The 20,632-nt window shown below is 39.2% G+C and overlaps 1 protein-coding gene across 1 annotated transcript in view; it reads right to left on the reverse strand.

Annotated features, from left to right (window-relative positions):
* C16H1orf87 (chromosome 16 C1orf87 homolog) overlaps window positions 1–20,632 on the reverse strand; it is a 74,059-nt gene that overhangs the window by 12,797 nt on the left and 40,630 nt on the right. The window contains 3 exon segments of the mRNA XM_044749144.2: window positions 17–96; window positions 6,417–6,481; window positions 19,664–19,761. Of these exon segments, the coding sequence (XP_044605079.2) occupies window positions 17–96; window positions 6,417–6,481; window positions 19,664–19,761 (243 nt within the window).

Below are 20,632 nucleotides of genomic sequence, written 5' to 3' on the forward strand. Positions count from 1 at the left end.
ACACCCGGGTGCATACCATATGTTCACTTGTGCCTTGAGGCATCTCAGGAATGTCAGGCTGCACTGGAGTTGCAGAGGTTTCCTTTCCTTTCTTTCCTGGGCAAGAAAGAAAAAATGGAAGGGTTAAGTTTGGTCTCTTCATTGTAACACTTACACCCAGGCAAATAAAATGTTGAGGCCCTTCTATGTGGTTGGCACTGTGTTAGGTGATGGAGATATGGAGGTAGATCAGAAAGATCTGGTTCCTGCCCTGATGGAGCTGACAAAGGGGAGGTAGGTGCTAAACAATTACTCAAAATTACTATTTAATTACACGCTACCATAAACACAACAAAAGAAGATGTGAAAATATTTTGTTTTAGGGTAGGGGTGGGAGCGGTGGAGAATCAGAGAAGGCTTCTTGGAGGAAGTGACACTTAAACTGTGGATCCAAAGGATGAATAGAAATTTCCAGGCAAAGGCGATGGTGGGTGTTCACAAGGAGCAGAGAGTTCCTGATCAGCCGAGACAAGAGCCTGTAGAACTGCCCTGAATCAGGAGGACTTGCACAGTTTGGGGAGTGGGCAGCAGCTTCTTCCCATGGCCCCACCTCTTAACAGAAAACCAGGCATTTCTTCCCCATCTCTCCACACAGGTGTATGCCTCAAAGATCAGGCAAAACCTCTCTCTTCTACCTTCCCTCTCCTTTCAATTGTCAGAGGTTCTGAATGGGATGACGTCTGAACAGCACCCCTGACCCAGGGATTCTAGTGCCCAGATCCTTCTTGCTCAGGCTGCTGTCTTCACAAACAGAAGAATTTCCTTAGGATGTGGGAAAAAGATTTGAAGACTTTCTGCTGAAATCCTGTAAGGCTTATTGTGGGCATCATTCATTCACCACTCAGGACCTTCATCAGACTTGGCAACTGTATTTTACAAATCCGTGTGACAACCACACAGCACAGATTTCTGTGAGCATCAATATTTAGTGCATAATTCAAATATGCCACTAACAAATACATACTGTTTCTGAGTAGGGACAATGTGATTTCATAATCTTCTCTGAAGCCCCAGTCCCAGCATTAGAATAAGTGCTCAATGTATGCTTGTTGACTGAGTGAATGACCATGTGCCCTAATTTGGAGTTTAGAAAATAAAAACACTGAACATATAGTTCTGTTTCTCCAATTCCTTTTTAGGCCCTTGGAGAGGAGAGATTTTCCTCTGCATTTCTTTATCTTCCCACACCTAACCCACATGCTGTATAGAGTAAAACTTAATAGATGCTTAAGGAGGATCATGATGGCAGCCAGGTAGGGCAGCCCTTCTGAGGCAGATCTGATTTAATCCACTGAAAATTTAAGTTGTCTTGGGGATGGATCATCACCGGGTAGCACTGGCCTCTGCTTTTTCATTCAGTACATGAAGGAAAAGCTTCCTGTTTACTGCAGGTGAGAAAGGTTCAAGCTATTCTGAGTCATAGAGTTTGAGAGTTAAGAGGATTCTAGAAACAGTATATAGTATACAGGCAGGAAGATGAACTTTGGTGTCAGCCCTGAATGCTAATCTTGAGTCTTCCCTTTCCCAGCTGCAAGCTTTCAGCTCCTAATTTTGCCAGTTGTGAAAGGGGAGAAAACCAGTGATTTACAGTAATGTTGTGGAGATAAAAAAAATTACCTACCTAAAATACTTAACACAGGGAGGATGCTCAAAAAAGGATTCATTGTTTGTTGTTGTGTCATTATTATCATAACACCTTAGGCAAGTCTAGTTTGCTTAATTGAACGTTAATTACGATGGGCCAGGAATTGTCCTGGGCACTGTTCACATGCATCATCCCTGTTAGTATAAGATCTAGATCCTAGACCTTGTCCCAGGCCAGTTTCTCTGCACTTTTAAAAGTTTCTTTAGAAGAAAATACACACTAGTCTCCCTGGTCTCCTTTTGGCTTCCCTTTCTCCCCCTAACATCTACAAGCATGGAAACAGGTCATGGTTTGCACATGTAAAAATCGTTTGAAAAATTTGAGGCAGAGCTGATTTTTTTTTTCTTTCTAGCACAGCAGGAAGGATAAATGATAACCATCTGTGTAGTCTGCCAGTTGAAGGTTTGTACTGGAGAAAATAAGCCAAGCTGGCTTCTAGAGATTTCCAGGTGTTGGAAGGGCCAGGTTTTACAATGCTTCCATGAGTCTGATGGTTACACAGCCAGCCCTACCATAAGCCCACTAATGACTGGAAATTAGTGGTCTTGAGTGCTGGCTGCATATCAGACCCACCTGGGGAGCTTTAAAAATTGCCAATGCTTGGGTGTCACACCAGGACAATTAAATCAGAAACTCTGGAGGTGAGAACTGAGCTCAGTGAGTGTGAATAATTCCCTAGGTAATCCTAAGGTAAAGCCAGGGTCCACAACAACTGATTCAAATAAAGGCTTCTGGCCTCATTGGGCCCACTGAATGAAGCTTCATGAGGAAACTAATATATATCAAATATCTATACATGCCAGACATTTCCCACAAGTTTTCTTACTTGAAGAATAATGCTCTATGGTAGAAAGCATCTCCATTTGACAGATGAGGTAACAGAGGCAATAAAGGCTTCAGTTCCCTGCTTAAGACTAGAATGGTGGGGTTAGGTCTCGGATTCTAACTCATTCATTCATTCAACAAACATTTGTTACGTGCTTACTACATGCTGGGCACTGTTTTAGGCACCATGATACAACAATGAGCAAGAGAGAAAATTCTCATGGAGAGTACATTCCAGTGGTGAGAGCAAACAGAGACATAAAATGATGTCAAATAGGGACAAATGCTATAAACACAACCAAAGCCAATTATGGGGGTAGATAGAAATACAGTTGCTATTTTTGATAGGGAATTCACCAAAGGCCTCTCTGAAGTGACATTTAAATAGAGCCATGAATAGAGAAACAAGGGAGAAAGCCATGCAAATGTCTGGGGAAAGAGCATTCCAGGATAAAGCTCTGGGGAGAGCAAAGGCCTCAAGGAAGGGGTGTTTGGTGCATTCAAGCAACAGCTGAGAAGAGAGTTGAGCTGACCCAGGATGAAAAGGGAAGAGAAGCGGGTCAATTGCCATGCCATGTGATCTCAGTTGTTTTTTTTTTTTTTTTTGGCTTCCAGCATTTGTTCCTCCTCTGGTGATTACCCACTTCTACTGTTAGCAACTATATTTTGCTTTGTGGGGACCACTCCTCCCCCATCCCAGTGCTGTGGTTTGGTAAATCTCTTCATTGTCTGTACCAGCTGAGTTGGGTTTTCTGTCCCTTTGTATATGTAGTTCTAAGTAGGAATTACTATAGGTATTAAAAGGGAAGCCAAATTCTTAGCCATTTTTCTGTGACATCTTGAGGTATAGATCTTCAAGAAATGTTTGAGGGGATCAGTGAACCTCTGAGGCTACCTTCATTCCCTCCTGATTATCCCCCATCAGCAGCCATGCTATAGCCCTGCTCCATGATTGTTGCTTCTTCCTCTCCCTCACTCACAGGCCCCACAGTGAAGAGATGCAAAGTTGGGCCCACACTTCATTATTGTGAAATACCACTTTAGAACTTAGACCATACCACGTTTGGTGGGCTCTAAGCTGTTTTTTATTTGTCTTAATGGGAATTCATAGCATTTCTCAGATCTGTGGCTTGAACTCTTTCACCACTTTCAGAAATTTGTCAGCTGTAATTGTTTAAGATAGTGCTTCAGCTCCATTCTCTTCCTCCTGTCCTTCTGCGACTTCAGTTACATGTGTGCTGGGTATTGTCAGCATTTCCTACATGTCTCTTGTACACATTTTTTGTATATTTCATCCTCTTTTCTCATTCATGCTTCAATCAGATATTTTCTACTGAACTATATTCCAGTTCACTAATCCTCTCTTCAGCTATGCCCAATCTTCTGTTAAACCCATCTATTGAGTTTTAAAAATTTAGTTTATATTTTTTAGTTCTAGATATTCCATTTGATTCCTTTTATAGATCCAAATTATCTTCTGAAAAGTCTCCATCTTGTCATCCATTTTCTTGAATGTATTAATTATAGTTATTTGAAAATCCATGTCCTGTTTTGCATTATTCATGGCCATTTCTAATTGAATGCTGGGAATTTTCTATAAAAAATTCTAGAGATTTTGTATGATGTTATCTTCTTCTACAGAGGATTTCCCCCTCCCTCCTGTCTGATAGTTTGATTTGAATTCCAAATAACAGGCCTCAAAGAAATGTTATTCTGCATTTTATCTATTCTTCTAGTTGTTCTTGTCAGGAAGTTTTGCCTGCTGTAAACAAGTCCATTCTAGTCATTAGTCTAAGTCACAGACATTAAGTGTTTATGTGATAATCAAACGTGCATTAACAAAGAAGTTCATAGGATTTTCCTGATTCCAAATGAGATAAAGTTTATAATATAAGGCAGTACAAATGAAAATGAGTCATTTTAATCAAGTCATCATAGAATCTTTGAGTGAGAATGGACCCCAGGGATGAGAAAATTCACAGTTCTACCCACACATAATGAGTGGTTTTCTTTAGTTTCTCTATGATGCACCTTCTTTCATTTTATAACATTTACCTGTTGGGCTTGAGAACAGCAAATTAAATGGCTCACTCATTGCCTAAGAGCAGGCAATCATCATAGCTCCAGCAACAGGAGACACTTGTAAGGAGATAGAACTACACTCTTATGGTTTTCGGAGTTTGTCAGTGTCTGTCCAGCAGTAGGGAAGAGCTACTACTATAAGGCTTTTCAATATTGTCAGCACTAGCCATGCATGAAAACTCAGAAGTCAAATGAACAGCCACAGGACACTCCTTCAGCTGTGGCAGCATTGACCACATGGTGCTCTGTCAGAGATGCAAGTACCAGCCACCTTTGCGGCCGAAGGACTGAGCCTCAAACTGTGTGGTGTTCCCAAAAGCAGTCACATGGCCTCCAAAACCGTATCTCCAGCTGCTTGTCATGTTCTTGGAGATCCTAGAACTAGCTGTGTGGTAGCACTAGCTCCTCGATTCTGCTAATACTATGCCTTTCTTTATGTCCTCTTAGCCCTAAAGACAATGGCTGCTTCCTACAGCTACTGATCTCTGAGTTACCTCTCTGTTGGGGGTTGAACTGTGACCCCCCCCCACCACAGGTACCAATAGTACCTGTCGATGTGACCTTATTTGGGAACAAGGTCTTTTTATATGTTATCAAGTTAAGATGATGTCATTCTGGATTAGGGTGGCCTTAAGTCCAATGAAGGGTAGTGTCTTTATAACCAAAAGGAGAGGGAGATTTGGATGCAGAGACACAAAGGAGGCTCAGAGGAAGGAAGACCATGTGAACAGAGGCAGGGTTTGGAGTTACAGGGACACAGGCCAAAGAATGCTGGGGGCACCCAAAGCTGGAAGAGGAAGGAAGGACTTTTTCTAGAGCCTTCAGAGGGATTGTGGCCCTGCTGATCTGACTGATTTCAGACTTCGAGTCTCCAGAACTATCAGAGAATAAATACCTATTACTTTAAGCCACCAAGTTTGTGCTAATTTGCTGCAGCAGCCTTAGGGAAATGAACACCCTCACTATCAGTCGTCCAATCCGGCATAACCAACCACCAACCCCCTGTTGTAAAGTCCCTGTGTTTGAAATACCTTGTAAGGTTTCTCTTTTTCTGCTGGAATACAAACTAATATACCAACCCCCAACCCCAAACTCTCAGAACCTTGTATTTTGATCCCAAGGGGAATCAGTGAACAGTTGATGAGTGTAGTAAATAAACTGCAACAGCAGATTAAGACCAATGCATATTTTTTCACCTGTCACATTTACAACTTGCTAATTGCTAAATATTTTGCCCAATTTATCCTTATAATTTCACTTAATAATATGTCTTGGAAATATTCCTGTATCAGGCCAACCATATTATTTTACAGCTGCATAGTTTTATCAATTGAATAGACTGTAATTTAATTAAATGGCCCCTGAAGGATCTTTTTACTATTTTCATTTTTTAACACATTTAGCAAAAAAAAATTCCTGCACTAAACGTGTATATAAATCTGGGAGAATTTTTTTGTGAGATATCAGTAAGATAAGTACCTAGCTGTGGGATTCCTAGACCTAAGGGACTATCTGACTGAAATTCTAATAAATAATACCAACTTCTTCTATAAGTGTACATATCAAAGGGCTATCACCAGAGAATGCTTCATGATATAATAATATTTGGAGAATTATGCCTTTTATGATCCAACTTGCCTAAAAGAACAGCCATTAAGGCAATCATCACTCATAGTTTTTCTTCACCGGTGAGGTATTTACATTTCTGGGAGTGATGAGACGAAACCCAACAAGGAAACCACTGAAGCAAAGCGGCATAGTCAACAACAGTTCTGGATAACAGGGGTTCTCTCAGGGAACAAAATGACAAAATAACTGAACTCACCTGTAGACAAATCAGAGGACAAGTCAGAGGAAGCTCTGCTCAGCAACTCAACAAAACTCTGCCATCTGTGCAAGGAAAGGAGACATAAGAGTGTCAATCAACATCATTGCGCTGAAAGAATGTGCAATAAAGCTTGAAGTTAAATTGATAGCAATATTGAAGGAGTTTTTGATGCCTGTATCATTCAGGGTGCATGCAGGAAACAGAAACTGCTTTAAGTATCTCCACTAGAAAGGACTTTAATATAGGAAATTAGACGTCCACAGAATTATTGCAAGGGCTAGTAGAATGGAGGTTGGTGTCGGCTGCTAGGCTCAGGGTCAGCCCTCAGCAGATGTAGTCCAGAGATGAGGGAACTGCAGGAAATTCTGGCTGATGTCTCAGTGCCCCTGACATGAGGTTGGTGACTAGGCAGTGCAAAGTGCATTCTGGCCACTGGAAAGATTAATGCCTGCCAGGGCCTGCAGTTGCTACTAATGCAGGAAAATAAATAACTATATGAAATGTCCCTGCCGCCCTTCACCACCCCTTCTGCCTTTCAAATCTCATGAAACTGCATCTCACTGATGGAACTTAAATCAGTTCTAGAACCATGGTGTCAAGGGAGTTTTGGAAATGTTCTTTTTAGCCCTCTCAAGTATGGGGAGTACTGCAACACAGGAAAGAATGTAGAAGGTGATAGAAATGGGTGTTGAGTGCAAATAGATGACATTTAGTGAAGTCCCCAAGCAGGAATTGCATTGAGCACTACTTGTGCATGTGACAATCAGGGAGTCATTTACTGCTCATGAGTACTTTAGGAATGCTTTGTTTGTTAGTGAAAATCACTTACCCTTGTTTGTCCAGTAACCGTTTCCCATTTATATATAAATACATTCTTCTCTGGGATCATGGACTACTATCAATATCCCATCCCCTCCCTTAGCCTATGCTGTGACCACCTTGTCTAATTAACTCTATCACTTTCTCCACCCGTCCTTCCCTCCCTTCTTCCCTTCCTCCCACTCTCTGTCTCTGTAACTCTCATTAATTTTTGGCTCTGGTTCTTCCTGAAGTTCTATTTTACCTCAATTTTATATGTCATTCCATATCCTTTCAAAAATATTTCTTTTGCTTATGTTAACAAAAGGAAGTTTCTGTTTCTAGCAACCAAACTGCTACTGGTAAGAATTTCTATCTCCTTTTTACCTATCAAAAGTCAAGCAAGTTGTGAGATATATGTCTTGGGTTTTCCAGAGGCGTTCTAATGTCATGTGATCTTATTCTCTTCAAATAAAAATGATTCATTAGATTTGTAACTAGTTTGCTTTGTTTATACCTCATAAAACTTTTCCTAAAGATGATATCACAAATCAGAAAATATGGCCTCCTGAGCTTCATGTCACTTTGGACACATGAATAGGTAAGGCATAGGTATGCAGGGCCACAAGCTGGGTAGCTGATGACCATATCAGCTGCTGAAGGCCTAGGCAGGGAAGAGAAACTGATAAAGTAGCACTCTCAAGAAACATTAATAATCATATGAAGATCTGATATTAGCTCGGATCTGGAAATGAGCTAAAGTGGAAGTAGCTCCTGCCTTCTACACTTTCTGTAATTTCTTACCAGGCCCTCTTAGGAGAGACAGGCTTATAACACCTTCTGACCCTCTGAGAAATGACAACAATGCAGTAACAAAATCCCAGATCCATTGATATTTCCACATTCATAACATTTATTTTTCAGAGCTGCTAGGAGTTACCAAATATGACATAAAGCCTCTGAACAAAATGGCACTAGAAACCCTCTTTCCCCTTCTTGACTGTATGCTGATAGTAGGGAAGGAGACTGTGGGAAAATTTTCTGAGTGTTGAACTTGGACATTGACCAATTTAAATGGTAAATGGTGTATATAACCTATGAAATCCTTCAGATCCTCTGAAAAAGATACTTTCTTTCTTCCATATTCTTACATTAGCCTAGGGCCTTCAAAAAGCCATTAACAGCTTCAATGTGAGAATGGTTCTGGTAGCGGCAACAGGCCCCGTGATTCTAATCACAGAAGCAGGTGCCAAACTCCCAGCATGGAGTCAGAGAGGTCAGGACTGGAGGACAGGGTGTGCAAGCCTGGTTCCAGATTCAGGCAGATCTGAGTTCAAATTCCAACTTCAACTGAATTTATCAAGTCAAAACAGCCTCTAGCGAGTGTTCAGAGCACTTTGTGTGCATTCTCTCATTTAATTGAGACAACCGTCCTATGATGACACAGTGATCAATGGGGTAGCCAGGATTTAAATCCTGGCTGGCTGACTCCAAAATCCTGGGCCCTTAACCTTTGTACTGTAGGCCTTACACCAGAATGTAATCAACTTGGCTCTGGCTATATTTTTCCCTTTGAAATTCCATGAACAGAGCTCCATTGTCTGACATTTATTAATGCAGAAGTTTGAATTCAGTCTGATTTTGTTCATTTATAATTAATTTTTCCCCTTTATTTCCTTTCATTTAGTTTTGTTTTTGGCCTGGATCCTTAAATAAATTTCTTTGTCTTTGTAATACGAAAGTTTTGTCAGAATACACATGGATCTGTTTTTTCTTTTTTCTTTTTTGGAGGAAGATCAGCCCTGAGCTAACATCTGCTGCCAATCCTCCTCTTTTTGCTGAGGAAGACTGGCCCTGAGCTAACAACTGTGCCCATCTTCCTCTACTTTATATGTGGGACGCCTGTCACAGCATGGCTTGCCAAGCGATGCCATGTCCGCACCCAGGATCCCAACCAGTGGACCCCGGTCCACAGAAGTGGAACGTGCGAACCCAACTGCTGCGCCACCAGGCCAGCCCTGAATCCTTTTTTTCGTATTTATTTTTAAAGATTTCATGTTTCCTTTTTCTCCCCAAAGGCCTCCGGTACATAGTTGTGCATTAGTTGTGGGTCCTTCTAGTTGTGGCATGTGGGATGCCACCTCAGCATGGCCTGGTGAGTGGTGCCATGTCTTCACCCAGGACTCGAACTGGCGAAATCCTGGGCCGCCGAAGCGGAGCGTGCGAACTTAACCACTTGGCCACTGGGCCGGCCCCTCATTTTTTCTTAATTTAGCTTTGACCGCAGTGAATTCTCTCAATCTCTACACGGAGGATATTTTCTTTTTTCCCATCTCTACAAAGTGTCTTCAGCTGTGATTTTTGTTTTTCCATCTTGTCCAATTTTTCTAGTTTCTTATTCCACAATGCTAAGGTCTTATAGTTTCAATCTCTATTTTGCTTCTTCTGTATCTCCCATCCTCTATCCTTTTCTTCTCTTTTTCTCTAGATTTTGTAGAAGCCTGTCAAGGTTCACATTTTCTCTAGTGTTAATTTTGCTTTTTATTGATTCCTGGTTATTTCTTTTTCTGTAAATAATATTTTATTGGAACCAAGCCACTTGTTATATGTTGTTTTGGCTACTTTCAGGGTACAATGACATAGTTGAATAGCTGCAACAGACTGTAGACTCACGAAGCCTAAAACGTTTACCGTCTGGCCCTTTATAGGAAAGGTCTGCTGACCTAAACATTTAACATGAATATCTTAATATCACCAAACATCTAGCAATATTCATCTTTCCTTGATATTCTCATTTTTTATTGAGATATAATTGACATGTAATATTCTATTAGTTTCAAGTTGTATGACATAAAGGTTTGATATACATATAAACTGCAAAATGACCCCACCACATCATCAGATACACTACAGTCCTGGTCACCTCTTAATTCTGGGGTAGAAATTTCAGTTTCCTTGAACTATCCGTATTTCACCAAGTTATTTCTAATTTATTCCATTCACTTTTTGTGCTTTTAAAATTTTATTTCTTACAGCCTTTAGTCTCATTATGCTTATTACTTTCCAACTAATTTCAATAGAGGCTTCTTATATCCTATGGAGAACAATGGCAGTTTTCTAAATGTTTTCTACTTTCTAGAGTAAATTATTTTCAAAAGCTTATTGGTATTTGGAGTCTGAAAGATTGTGATTCCCTCTCAATGTTCTGAGGTATTTTTAAACATCAGGGCTCGCACGCTGGGGTTTTCTTTCTGTTCAGCATCAAATGAAGAACTGATCCCGTTCAGCACAACCCAACAGACGACTGGCACAGATTTCCCTCAGCCCTGCTCCCTGCTCAGTAGGGTGAGTGATAATGGACGCTGATGTCTGGTACCCCTCGGTTGGCACTCCGCTTTCAGGAATCACACTTCACCAGATGCACCACCACAGCCAGGTTGTCCCCTTCCTGACTTCCTGCTCTGTCATTCTTGGGAGTCGTGCTCTCTGCACAGGCACAGGAAAGCAGTGTGTAGGTAAGTGTACGTGTGTGTATCCTTGGGCATGGAGGGGAAGAAGGGAAACCACATTCAGGAGCCCACGGAAGGCAGCACCTGTGTCACTTTCTAATCTGTTAAGATGCGAGGCCTCCAAATCAAGGAGAAAGCTGTGGTGACGGGACAAAATGTCTTTTGTCTTCTGTACTTCTCACAGGCAGCAGGGCAATGCTCAGGGCCAACAACTCATGGATTTTCCCAGATTCCATTTATTCATAGTTAGTGCAGATTCCTTCTAGATTCTGACACTAGAGTAACTATTAGCTTTTGCTACTGGTGTGTTTTTTGCCTCTTTATTTGTTCATAGAAATGCTAACCATTGGTAAGCAGATGACATTTTATACAAAATGTCTTACGTATAAACACAAAACAAAACAAAAGCCTGAACACACTAAACACAAAATGTGGGCAATTTTATAGAAGCACCCTTGTGATCTTGATGAAGTTCTTACAGGGAACATGTTTTGCTGTGCTTCGTACAAGCTTGAATCAGGGGTGTGCTGGTGTTTATTTTCCAAACCCATCACCTTTCTCCACCTCATGAGACACTTGCTCCAGCCATAAAGAACGGTTTGTACTTCTCCGAACTCATTATGCTTTTGCTTGCTCTTCTGCCTTAGTATACACTGCCTCTTCTGTCTCTGACACGCCCCTCCCATCTCTCATCTGGTTGGTTCCTCCAAGTCCCCCTCGCTCAGCTGAGACGCAGTATACAAAGTGCTGAAGAGCAGGATGTTCCGACTGCTAGAACTGTAAATTATGTCCCAAGATTGGAAGATGTTAACTGCTGGAGCCATTCCCTTGAGATTCCTGCAAGCTTCTGCTCCAGCTGAGAGGCATAAACATACTAGAGGGAGGGGACGATGGAGGGGACCATGAGCCTTTAGGGACTGTATTAGTTTGCTTGAGCTGCCATGACAAAATAGCACACTGGGTGGCTTAAACAACAGAAATCTATTTTCTCACAGTTCTGGAAGCTAGAATTCCGAGATCAAGGTGTTGCTAGGTTTGGCTTCTTCTGAAGCCTCTGTCCTTGACTTGTAGATGGCCACTTTCTCACTGTCCTCACATGTTCTTCCCTCTGTGTGCACACATCCCTGGTGTCTCCCTGTGATTCCAAATTTCCTCCTCTTATAAGAACCCCAGTCAGACTGGATTAGGGCTCCACCCTAATGGCCTCATTTTAACTTAATCACCTCTTTAAAGTCCTTGTCTCCAAATATGATCATTTTCTGAGGTGCTAAGGGTTAGGGCTTCAACATATGAATTTTGGGGGGATGAAAGTAAACCCATAACAGGAACAAGGATTCAAAGAAGCCCGACTTTTGGGACAGTTTACTTAAAGTCTCTGAACCTCAGTTTATTCACCTGTGAAGTGGGTATAGAACAACACAACTCCTGGGGCTACTGGGAGAATGAAATGGGATGAGCCGTGTAGAACGTCTAGCCTGTGCCTGGACATGTGAGGTGTGTTTGAATCAAAACCTTATGCCCCTGAGTCAGCCAGTCATTTTGGTTACTGTTTAAGTCAGCTGCTGAGATGCTCATTCAACAGCACCACCTTCCTCTGATTTTACCTTCTTGATCATGAAGCCTAAGTTGTTTCTTCTCCCCTCCCAGGGAACTGTGAGAAGTACAGCTCTTCCTTGACATATAGGCAATAAACTCTCAAATCCAGACAAAAGAATTCTTTTTCTATTTCACAGATGGAAAATTAATGTTAAGAGAAATTATTTACTTGTTCAAGTTCACAAAGTCAGTGCATTTCAGAGCCAGGATTTCCATCTATGCCTGTGTGATTCCAGGCTCCTGCTGCCTTTCTGCATGGATGGGGGCTAAAGGGGTAGTGAAGGTGCTAAACTGGCGAGGAGAGGTTTCCTGCAGGCCCTGAGCTTTTTTGGATACAACCTGCCCCTAGAACTTAAAAGCCTCCCCATATTTGCATCTGTATCCCACACCTCTACTGGGTCCTAGAGGAGAGGGCAGGAGATATTGAGCTTCTCAAATCCAGGACTGTGTTCAGTACCAAGCCAAGGGTGGAGCTAGCCATGGAACTCAGCAGTTTGCCTAAAGCCCCTGTGCCTCACCACCATCGTACAAGCTTCTGAGTTTCATAGGACTTGTAGGAGCATTGGGATAGTGTATCAAGAGCCAAGACTCCGAAGGCAGAGAGCCTGCATTTTACTCAGCCTTATTGATGAATTCATTTATCAGTTACATATTGGTTTTAGCCTCTCTCTGGTGCCTCAGTTTCCTCATTTGAAAGAAATAATACCTACCTCACAGGGCACTTGCAAGGATTAAAAGAGTTAATATTTACAAAGCACTTAGAAGATTGCCTGGAATATAGTAAGCACTATATAATTGTTAGCTATTAATAATAAAAATAACTTTATTAGCAATATTATTATTCTCACTCCATATGAATTCTCACCCAATGTGAATTATGGGCTTCTGGAGGAGAAAGTTAGAATTAATATAATCTTAAAAACCAAGTCTGGTTTCCAAGACCTAAGCAATGGGCAGATCCACACCATGGCTCCAATAGGTCACTGCCTAACAATTTTCCTATTCCCATTAAAAAGCAATTGCTGAATCAGAGACCTCATGTTTCCTTTATCTCCTAAAATCCTCTGGTTGTTCCTGGGATTATCAACCAGCCCTTTTCAATCTAATTGCACTCTCATTAATGTGCCAGATGTGTCTGAGAAGTCCTACTTGTGGCTGTGTCAACTGTTCCACTCTGTTCAGGAAGCCTCTCTAGCAGCTCCATTATTTATCCCCTCCCCCAACACAACTTGGCTTGTGTGCCTGTGTTTTAAACTGAGTGTGAAGCATTTAATTTTGCCAATACAATTTTAGAGTATTAGTGTGCCTCCTGTTCTCTCTCTGCCCTCATTAATTACTATTTATTGCAAAGTCACAGAGAAACATTAAATGCTAATTCTGACTTACTTGTTCCTGGTAAAGAACAGGATACTAATTTCCATCCAACACAACCTGAACTCATTTTACATGAGAGTGATTCAGGATGGAGATTTTAAACCGTAATCAAGTCTTTGTCAAAATCGTCTTACCCTGGCAGTCATTCCCCAATATCTCTGTTAATTGGTAGGCAAACAGCAAAAAAAAAAAATCTCACTATTAAAAAAAGCGTACCAAAAAAACAACTTTGCAACAGCAACTGAGAAATTGCTTCTCTCATCAGCTCTTGCAACGTGACAGTTTAAGAAGGGAACACACTCATTTATTTGGTTCGATGGGGCTAATCCCACATCACCATAATCTCTCCTGACGTTTTACTGATTCTAAAGGACATTTAATCAGGAAACAGCTCAGCACCAGAATCCTGCTAATTAGCATGCAGCCAAATTCCAAACAGGTTCCCAAATGAACAGTAGATTAATGGACAATATGTACTAAAATAATGATTCGTGCATTCAGCTCCTAAAATGTGTGTCTAAATTGCATCTTTAATCTCTTAAAGATATAGATTTGCATAGAAAGCCCTTAATGGAATGGATTTAATTCCACAGAAGAAATTTTAGCCTATGGCTGTTTAAAGAGGAAACAAGTTTATCACTTATAAATGCAGTTCTTCATTGGTTCTCATGGTTTTGATGTCTCTGAATATCCAAAGGCCAAAGACAGGTAAATAAAGAAATTGATGTACTTCTCTGAGGTCACATAAAGCACTGGGAAATTGAGAATATTGATATAATTATAAGTGGCCTAACCTCTTTTGCTCCCCATTCACTCTGATCCTCACATCTCTGATTACTGGAATCCTGGTTCTGGATGCCAACTTCTTTTAATCAAGTACATCATGTACCAAGTCCAATGTGAGCTTTCATCCTTGCATTTTCTCCCTTTATATCAGTGCATTTTGGGACTCCCAATTGGCTTGTTTTCTACTCAACTCTTAGCCCACCTTTCTGCTTTTTCCGCTTAACCACCTCTCTCACCCTCACCCAACCACCCCCAAAGCTTTAGAGAAAGGACATCTCTTGTCCAAAGCTGGTCTAGTGGAAATCTGTTGGCTAGACTCAACCTCCTAACACAATTTATTTATCAATTGATGTTCCCTCTAACCTTTATGCTTCTTTGTTTTTCTTCTCACCACGTGATATGTCACTTATTCTAGCTTATTTGTTGTTTCTCTTCCCCATTGGAATACAAGCTCTGTGAGGGAAGGGGCTTTGTTATATTCGTATCTATATTCCCAGTGATTTGACCACTGCTCGGTGTACAATAGGCACTCAATATGTTTGATGAATGAATAAATGAGTTCATCAAATATTTGCTGCATACCTATGATGTGCAGAGTATTGGATCACAAGATGCTGGGAATATAATGTGAGGGAATCAGTCGTGTCCCTTGCCAGCATGGAGGTCATTATTTAGACATTAACTAACAAATCACACAAATAAATACATAACTACAAATAGCGATAAGTGCTAGGAAAGAAACTGACTGTGTAATAAGAGAGAGTGTAGCACAAGGAACCTGATTTTGATGAGGTGGTCAGGGAAGGTCTTCTTCAGTTTGATCATGAGCTAAGACTAGGTAGAATTTGTGTGTCTGCATCCCTGAGAGTTTGAGACTCTATTCCTTCCAGTTCAGTTAGATTCCATAAATGTATATTGAATACCTACTATGTGCCAGGCAATGCTCTAGACACTTGGGACACCTTATTGATTAAAACAAAGATCCTGCCTGTCCTATGGCACTACAGTCTATAGTCTATCAGAGATTGACAGATGACAACAATAAACATTATACATCAGCAAAACCCAATACTTTAGAAGTTGATAATTATATAGAAGAAAGAAAGAGGAAAGCAAGTCAAGGGGAAGAAGGGGTGGGGGCTACAACTTTAAATAGGATGGTTGGTGTGGGCCTCATTGACAAGGTAACATCTGAGAAAAACATGCTGAGAAATGATGCTATCTGGGAAAGCATTCTAGATGGAAGGAGCGTGCGGAGGACAGGGGTTACAGTGTTTGTGTGCCTGGAGTGTTTGAGGAAGACGAGGAGCACAGCATGACTGGAGCAGAATGAGCAAAGGAAATTGTAGATGAAGCTCAAGAAGCGATGGGGAAGAAGATCATACAGAACAGTTTATGAGGACTTTGGGGTTTTTTACTGAGTGAAATGAGGTGCTCTTGCAGGGTTAGGAACAGAGTGATGGCATGATTTGTTTTAGGTTTTCATAGATCACTGTAGCTGCTGCATTGAAGATAATCTAGGGACAAGGGAGAAACAGAGTTCAGTTATGTGGCTATTATAATAATCCAGGAGAAAGATAATGATGGCTTGGATGGGGTGTAGTTAAGTAAAAATAGAGATGGTGAGAAGTGACTGGATTCTGGACATATTCTGAAAATAGAGTTGATTTACTAAGAGATTACTGATGGACTGGATATGAAATGTGAGAAAAAGAGAAAAGCTAAGGATTATTGGTATGTTGTGTTTTCATTTTAATTAAGTTCAAAATATTTTCTAAGTTCCCTGTGATTTATTCTCTGACCATAAATTCTTTAGAAATGTATTATTTAGTTTCATAATATTTGGAAATTTCCAGGATTTTTTTTTATTTTTAATTTAATTCTTTTGTCATCAGAGAACATATTTTATATGATTTCATTCTTTTAAATTTACTGAGACTTGTTTTATGGCTCAGAATGTAGCCTATCCTTTAAATATTTCATGTACACTTGGATTTGTATTCTGCTGTCATGTGGAATGTTCTGTAATTGCCACTTACATCGTTAGCTGATAATATACACCAATTCTTCTATATTCTTACTGATTTTTGGTCTACTTGTTCTATCAATGATTGACAGACAGGTGTTGAGTTCTCCAACTATAATTGTGAATTTGCCTATTTCTTCTTTCAGTTCCATGTTTTCACTTCATGTAACTTGCAGCTGTGTTATTAAGGGCATGAACATTTTGATTTGCTATGGCCTCTTGTTGACTTGATTTTCTGGCGATATCCCTCGCTTTGGAATGTACTTTGACATTAATGTAACCACTCCAGCTTTGTATTCATTAGAGTTATTACAGTACATCATTTTCCATCCTTTTACTTTTAGTGTTTCTATGTCTTTATATCTTAAACGAGTACATTATAGACAGCATTCAGTTGGGTCTTGCTTTTTAAATAAAATCTCATAATCACTGCCTTTTAATTGGTGCATTTGGATCACTAATACTTACCATAATTATTGATATGGTTGGTATCTTGGTATTTAATTTCTATTTGTCTTATCTGTTTCTTGTTTCCTTTTCCTTCTTTTTTTGGTCTTTTCTTAGAATTTAAATGTGCTTATGCTTCCATTTTATCTTCTTTATTAGCATTTTTAACTCATTACATTCTTTCTTCAAACAAAATTATACTACTTAACTTGCACAATAAGAACCTTATCATCGTACACTTTCATTATCCCATCTCAGCCTTGTAGTTATTGTCAAATGTTGCACTTTTTTATGTTATAAACCCCACATGCGCTGTTCTTATTTTTGCTTTAAATAATCAATTATCTTTTAAAAAGCTTTTTAAAGTCAGGAAAATATATTTTTATTCATCCACATATTTACTATTTCTAATACTTTCACTCCTTTGTGTAGATCCAAAGTGATCGTTTTCCTTCTGCCTGAGGGCTTCTTTTAATATTTCTTGTAGTACTATTCTGCTGGTTATGAATTCTCTCATCTCTTGTGTGTGTGAAAAAAAGTCTTTGTTTCACACTAGTTTTTGAAAGATAGTTTTGCTGGATGTAGAATTCTAGATTGACAGTTTTCTTCTTCCAATATCTTAAAGATGTTGTCCCACTGTTTTACGGCTCACATTGTTTCTAATGAGAAGACTGTTGTGGTTCTTATCTTTGTTGCTCTGCATGTAAGTCATCTTTTTTTATTGTGTTTTTAAGGGTTTTTCTTTACCACCAGTTTAAGCAGTTTGATTATAATGAGCCTTGATACGTTTTACTTCAAATTTATTATACTTAAGGTTCATTAAGCTTCTTGGGTCCATGCCTTTATAGTTTTCTCGAAATTTGGCAAAAAGGCAGCCACTATTTTTTAACTATTCTTTTCTTTCCCCTTTTTTCTCTCTTCCCCTTCTAAGACTCCAATTTCCCAAGCATTAGGCTGCTGATGTGATCACAAAGCAAATGTGATACTCTGTTAATTTTTCTTTCATTTTTTTTTTTTGCACTGAATTTTATTTTGGATAGTGTTTATTTCTATGTCTTCTGGTTCACTTATTTTTAATTCTGCAATGTCTAATATGCTGTTACTCTCATCAATGGTATTTTTCTTTTAGACATTTTATTTTTAACATAAACCTTAATTTTAGAATAGTTTTAGATCTACAGAAAAAATTTAAAGATAATATTGAGAATTCTCATATACCCTACACCTAATTTCCCCTTTTATTAGTATCTTATATTAGTATGGTACCTTTATTACAAGTAATGAACCAATGTTGATACATTATTATTAACTAAAGTCTCATATCCTTACCCTTATTCCAATATCTTTAGATTTTACCTAACATCCATTTTTGTTCCAGATTCCATCCAGGCTACCACATTACAGTTAGTCTTTATCTCCTTAGGTTCTTCTTGACTGCTTCTCAGAGTTTCCTTATTTTTAATAGTTTTCAAAGTTTTGAGCAGTACTGGTCAGGTATTTTGTAGAACATCTGTCTATTGTGATTTGTCTAAACTTTTCCTCATTATTAGACAGGGGTTATTGGTTTTGGGGGAAGATAGTGTATTTTTCACTTCTAGAAATTTTATTTGGGTATTTTCTTATGTCTTCCATATCTCTCATCATGTTCATGCCTTCCTATACCATCTTGAACATGTGAAATGATTTATAATTGCTCTTTTAATGTGCTTATTTTCTACTTCTATCATCTGTATTGTTTATGAATCTCCTTCTATTTATTGGTTTTTCTCCTAATAGTAGATTATATTTTTCCTGCTTCTTTTCATGTCTGGTAATTTTTGTATGTATACCAGAAATTGTGAATTTTATGTTTTTGATTGTTGAGATTTTTTTATTCCTTTTGAAATTTGGGGGCTTTGTTTTTGGATGTAGTTAAATGACTTGTAAACAGTTTGATAACTTTTAAGCTTTATTAGGGCTTTTAAGGTTTGTCTAGTTTTTCTAGGGTAATTTGGCCCCACTACAGCACAATACCCTTCTGAGGACTCTACTCATTGCCACGTTTGTTCCTTTCTGATATTGATGAAATTATAAACTATTCCCAGTTCTATGTGAGATGCAAGAATTTTTCCACCTTTCTTTTGGTATTTCTTTCTCTGACCTTGAGTACTTTCCACAAATGCGTACATTAGCCAGTACTCTCATGAAGACTTGAGGGCAACTCTTTGGAAATCTCCAGAAAGAACTCTGAGAATCTCTCCTCTCTGCTACTCTGTACTGTGCATTCTAGCTTCCTTGGCCTTGCTGAACTTCAAACTCTATCTCTTTAGCTCAAGGAGAATGCCGGGCTCAGTTTGTACACCCCCTTCTTGTTCAGTAACCTGAGCTTACCTCACATATTTTCCTTCTCTCAAGAATCATTGTTCTTTGCTGCCTGATATCCAAAGTCTGAAAACCATTGCTTCATATATTTTGTCCTATTTTTATTTGTTTAAGGTGGAATGGTAAATTAGATTCTTGATAGTATATAATGGCTGTAAGTGGAAGTTTACTGCTTTTGTGTTTCTATGGCCAAGAAGACCCTTCGGTCTTAATATAAGCAAACATTCCTTAATTCTGTCTTTAAGTGAAGGAAGTGATTGTTTCATGCATAAAACTTCTAGTCTAAAGACATGTCTCTGTGTTTGGTATCCCAGTTGGGGGGCTCCATGAATAAAAAATCAACTTACTTTATTTCATCTTTGTAACCCAAATCTTGGTGGTTAAGCAATGTTTCCAGGAGGCTCAAAGTCAGATATAATCCATGTTTCCGGCATATAGCCCTGACCTGAAAATAAGAAAGGATTTGAAGTTTCACTATAATGAAATTAAGATTTGAATTTCCCTCCCATAATTAGAACCTATATGATTTTGACAGTTAATACTCAGGAGTGCATTGTAGCATTAAGATATCATTCAGAACAAGAATATTCAACTGAATGCTTATCAACAGCAAATTTTTATTTAGTTAACACAGAGGTATAGTTCATTACTCTGAAGCCATTGAACTTTGAAATGCTGATCTTACATTTTTGTCAGCCATGGAATAGATGGTCAAGGACTAGAAAGTATATTCACTTCATTACATAGATAAGTTTCAAAATATTTTTACACATCCACTTTGATTTACAAAATAAGCTTGTTTTTTAGCAGGGTTAATATTAGTATCTATATTTTATATATGATGAAACCAAGACTTAGAGAGATTAAGTGACTTCCTGAATGTCATCTAGTTAATAAATGATGGAACTTAGTTGAGAAACCAGATGCGTAATAAATATTTGTTGGAGGAATGGATGAAGTGTGATTGAAGTTTACCAAGTACTTAATATTTTCTGAGTCCAGCTGACAAACCAGTCCAGTTCTCAGGTTGGTGATTAAGTGATATATAGAGTCAAACATGTAAAATTTTTAGTGGAGTGACAGTGTGTGTTGTGTGTTTAGCATAATGGTTAAATGCATAGACCAGAATGAAACAAGACTTATTTTGAACACCAGATATGCTGCCTATGATCTGTGTGGCCTCAGGAAGTTACTTAACCTTTCTATACTCAATTACTTCATCTACTAAATAAGACTAGTATTTTCTACCTCCTACAATTCTGTGAAGATTATGTGAGAAAATAAGCAGTTAGAACAGTGCCTGGCTCTTAGTAGGC

Source organism: Equus asinus, chromosome 16 (assembly GCF_041296235.1).
Source record: "Equus asinus isolate D_3611 breed Donkey chromosome 16, EquAss-T2T_v2, whole genome shotgun sequence".
Lineage (NCBI taxonomy): Eukaryota > Metazoa > Chordata > Mammalia > Perissodactyla > Equidae > Equus > Equus asinus.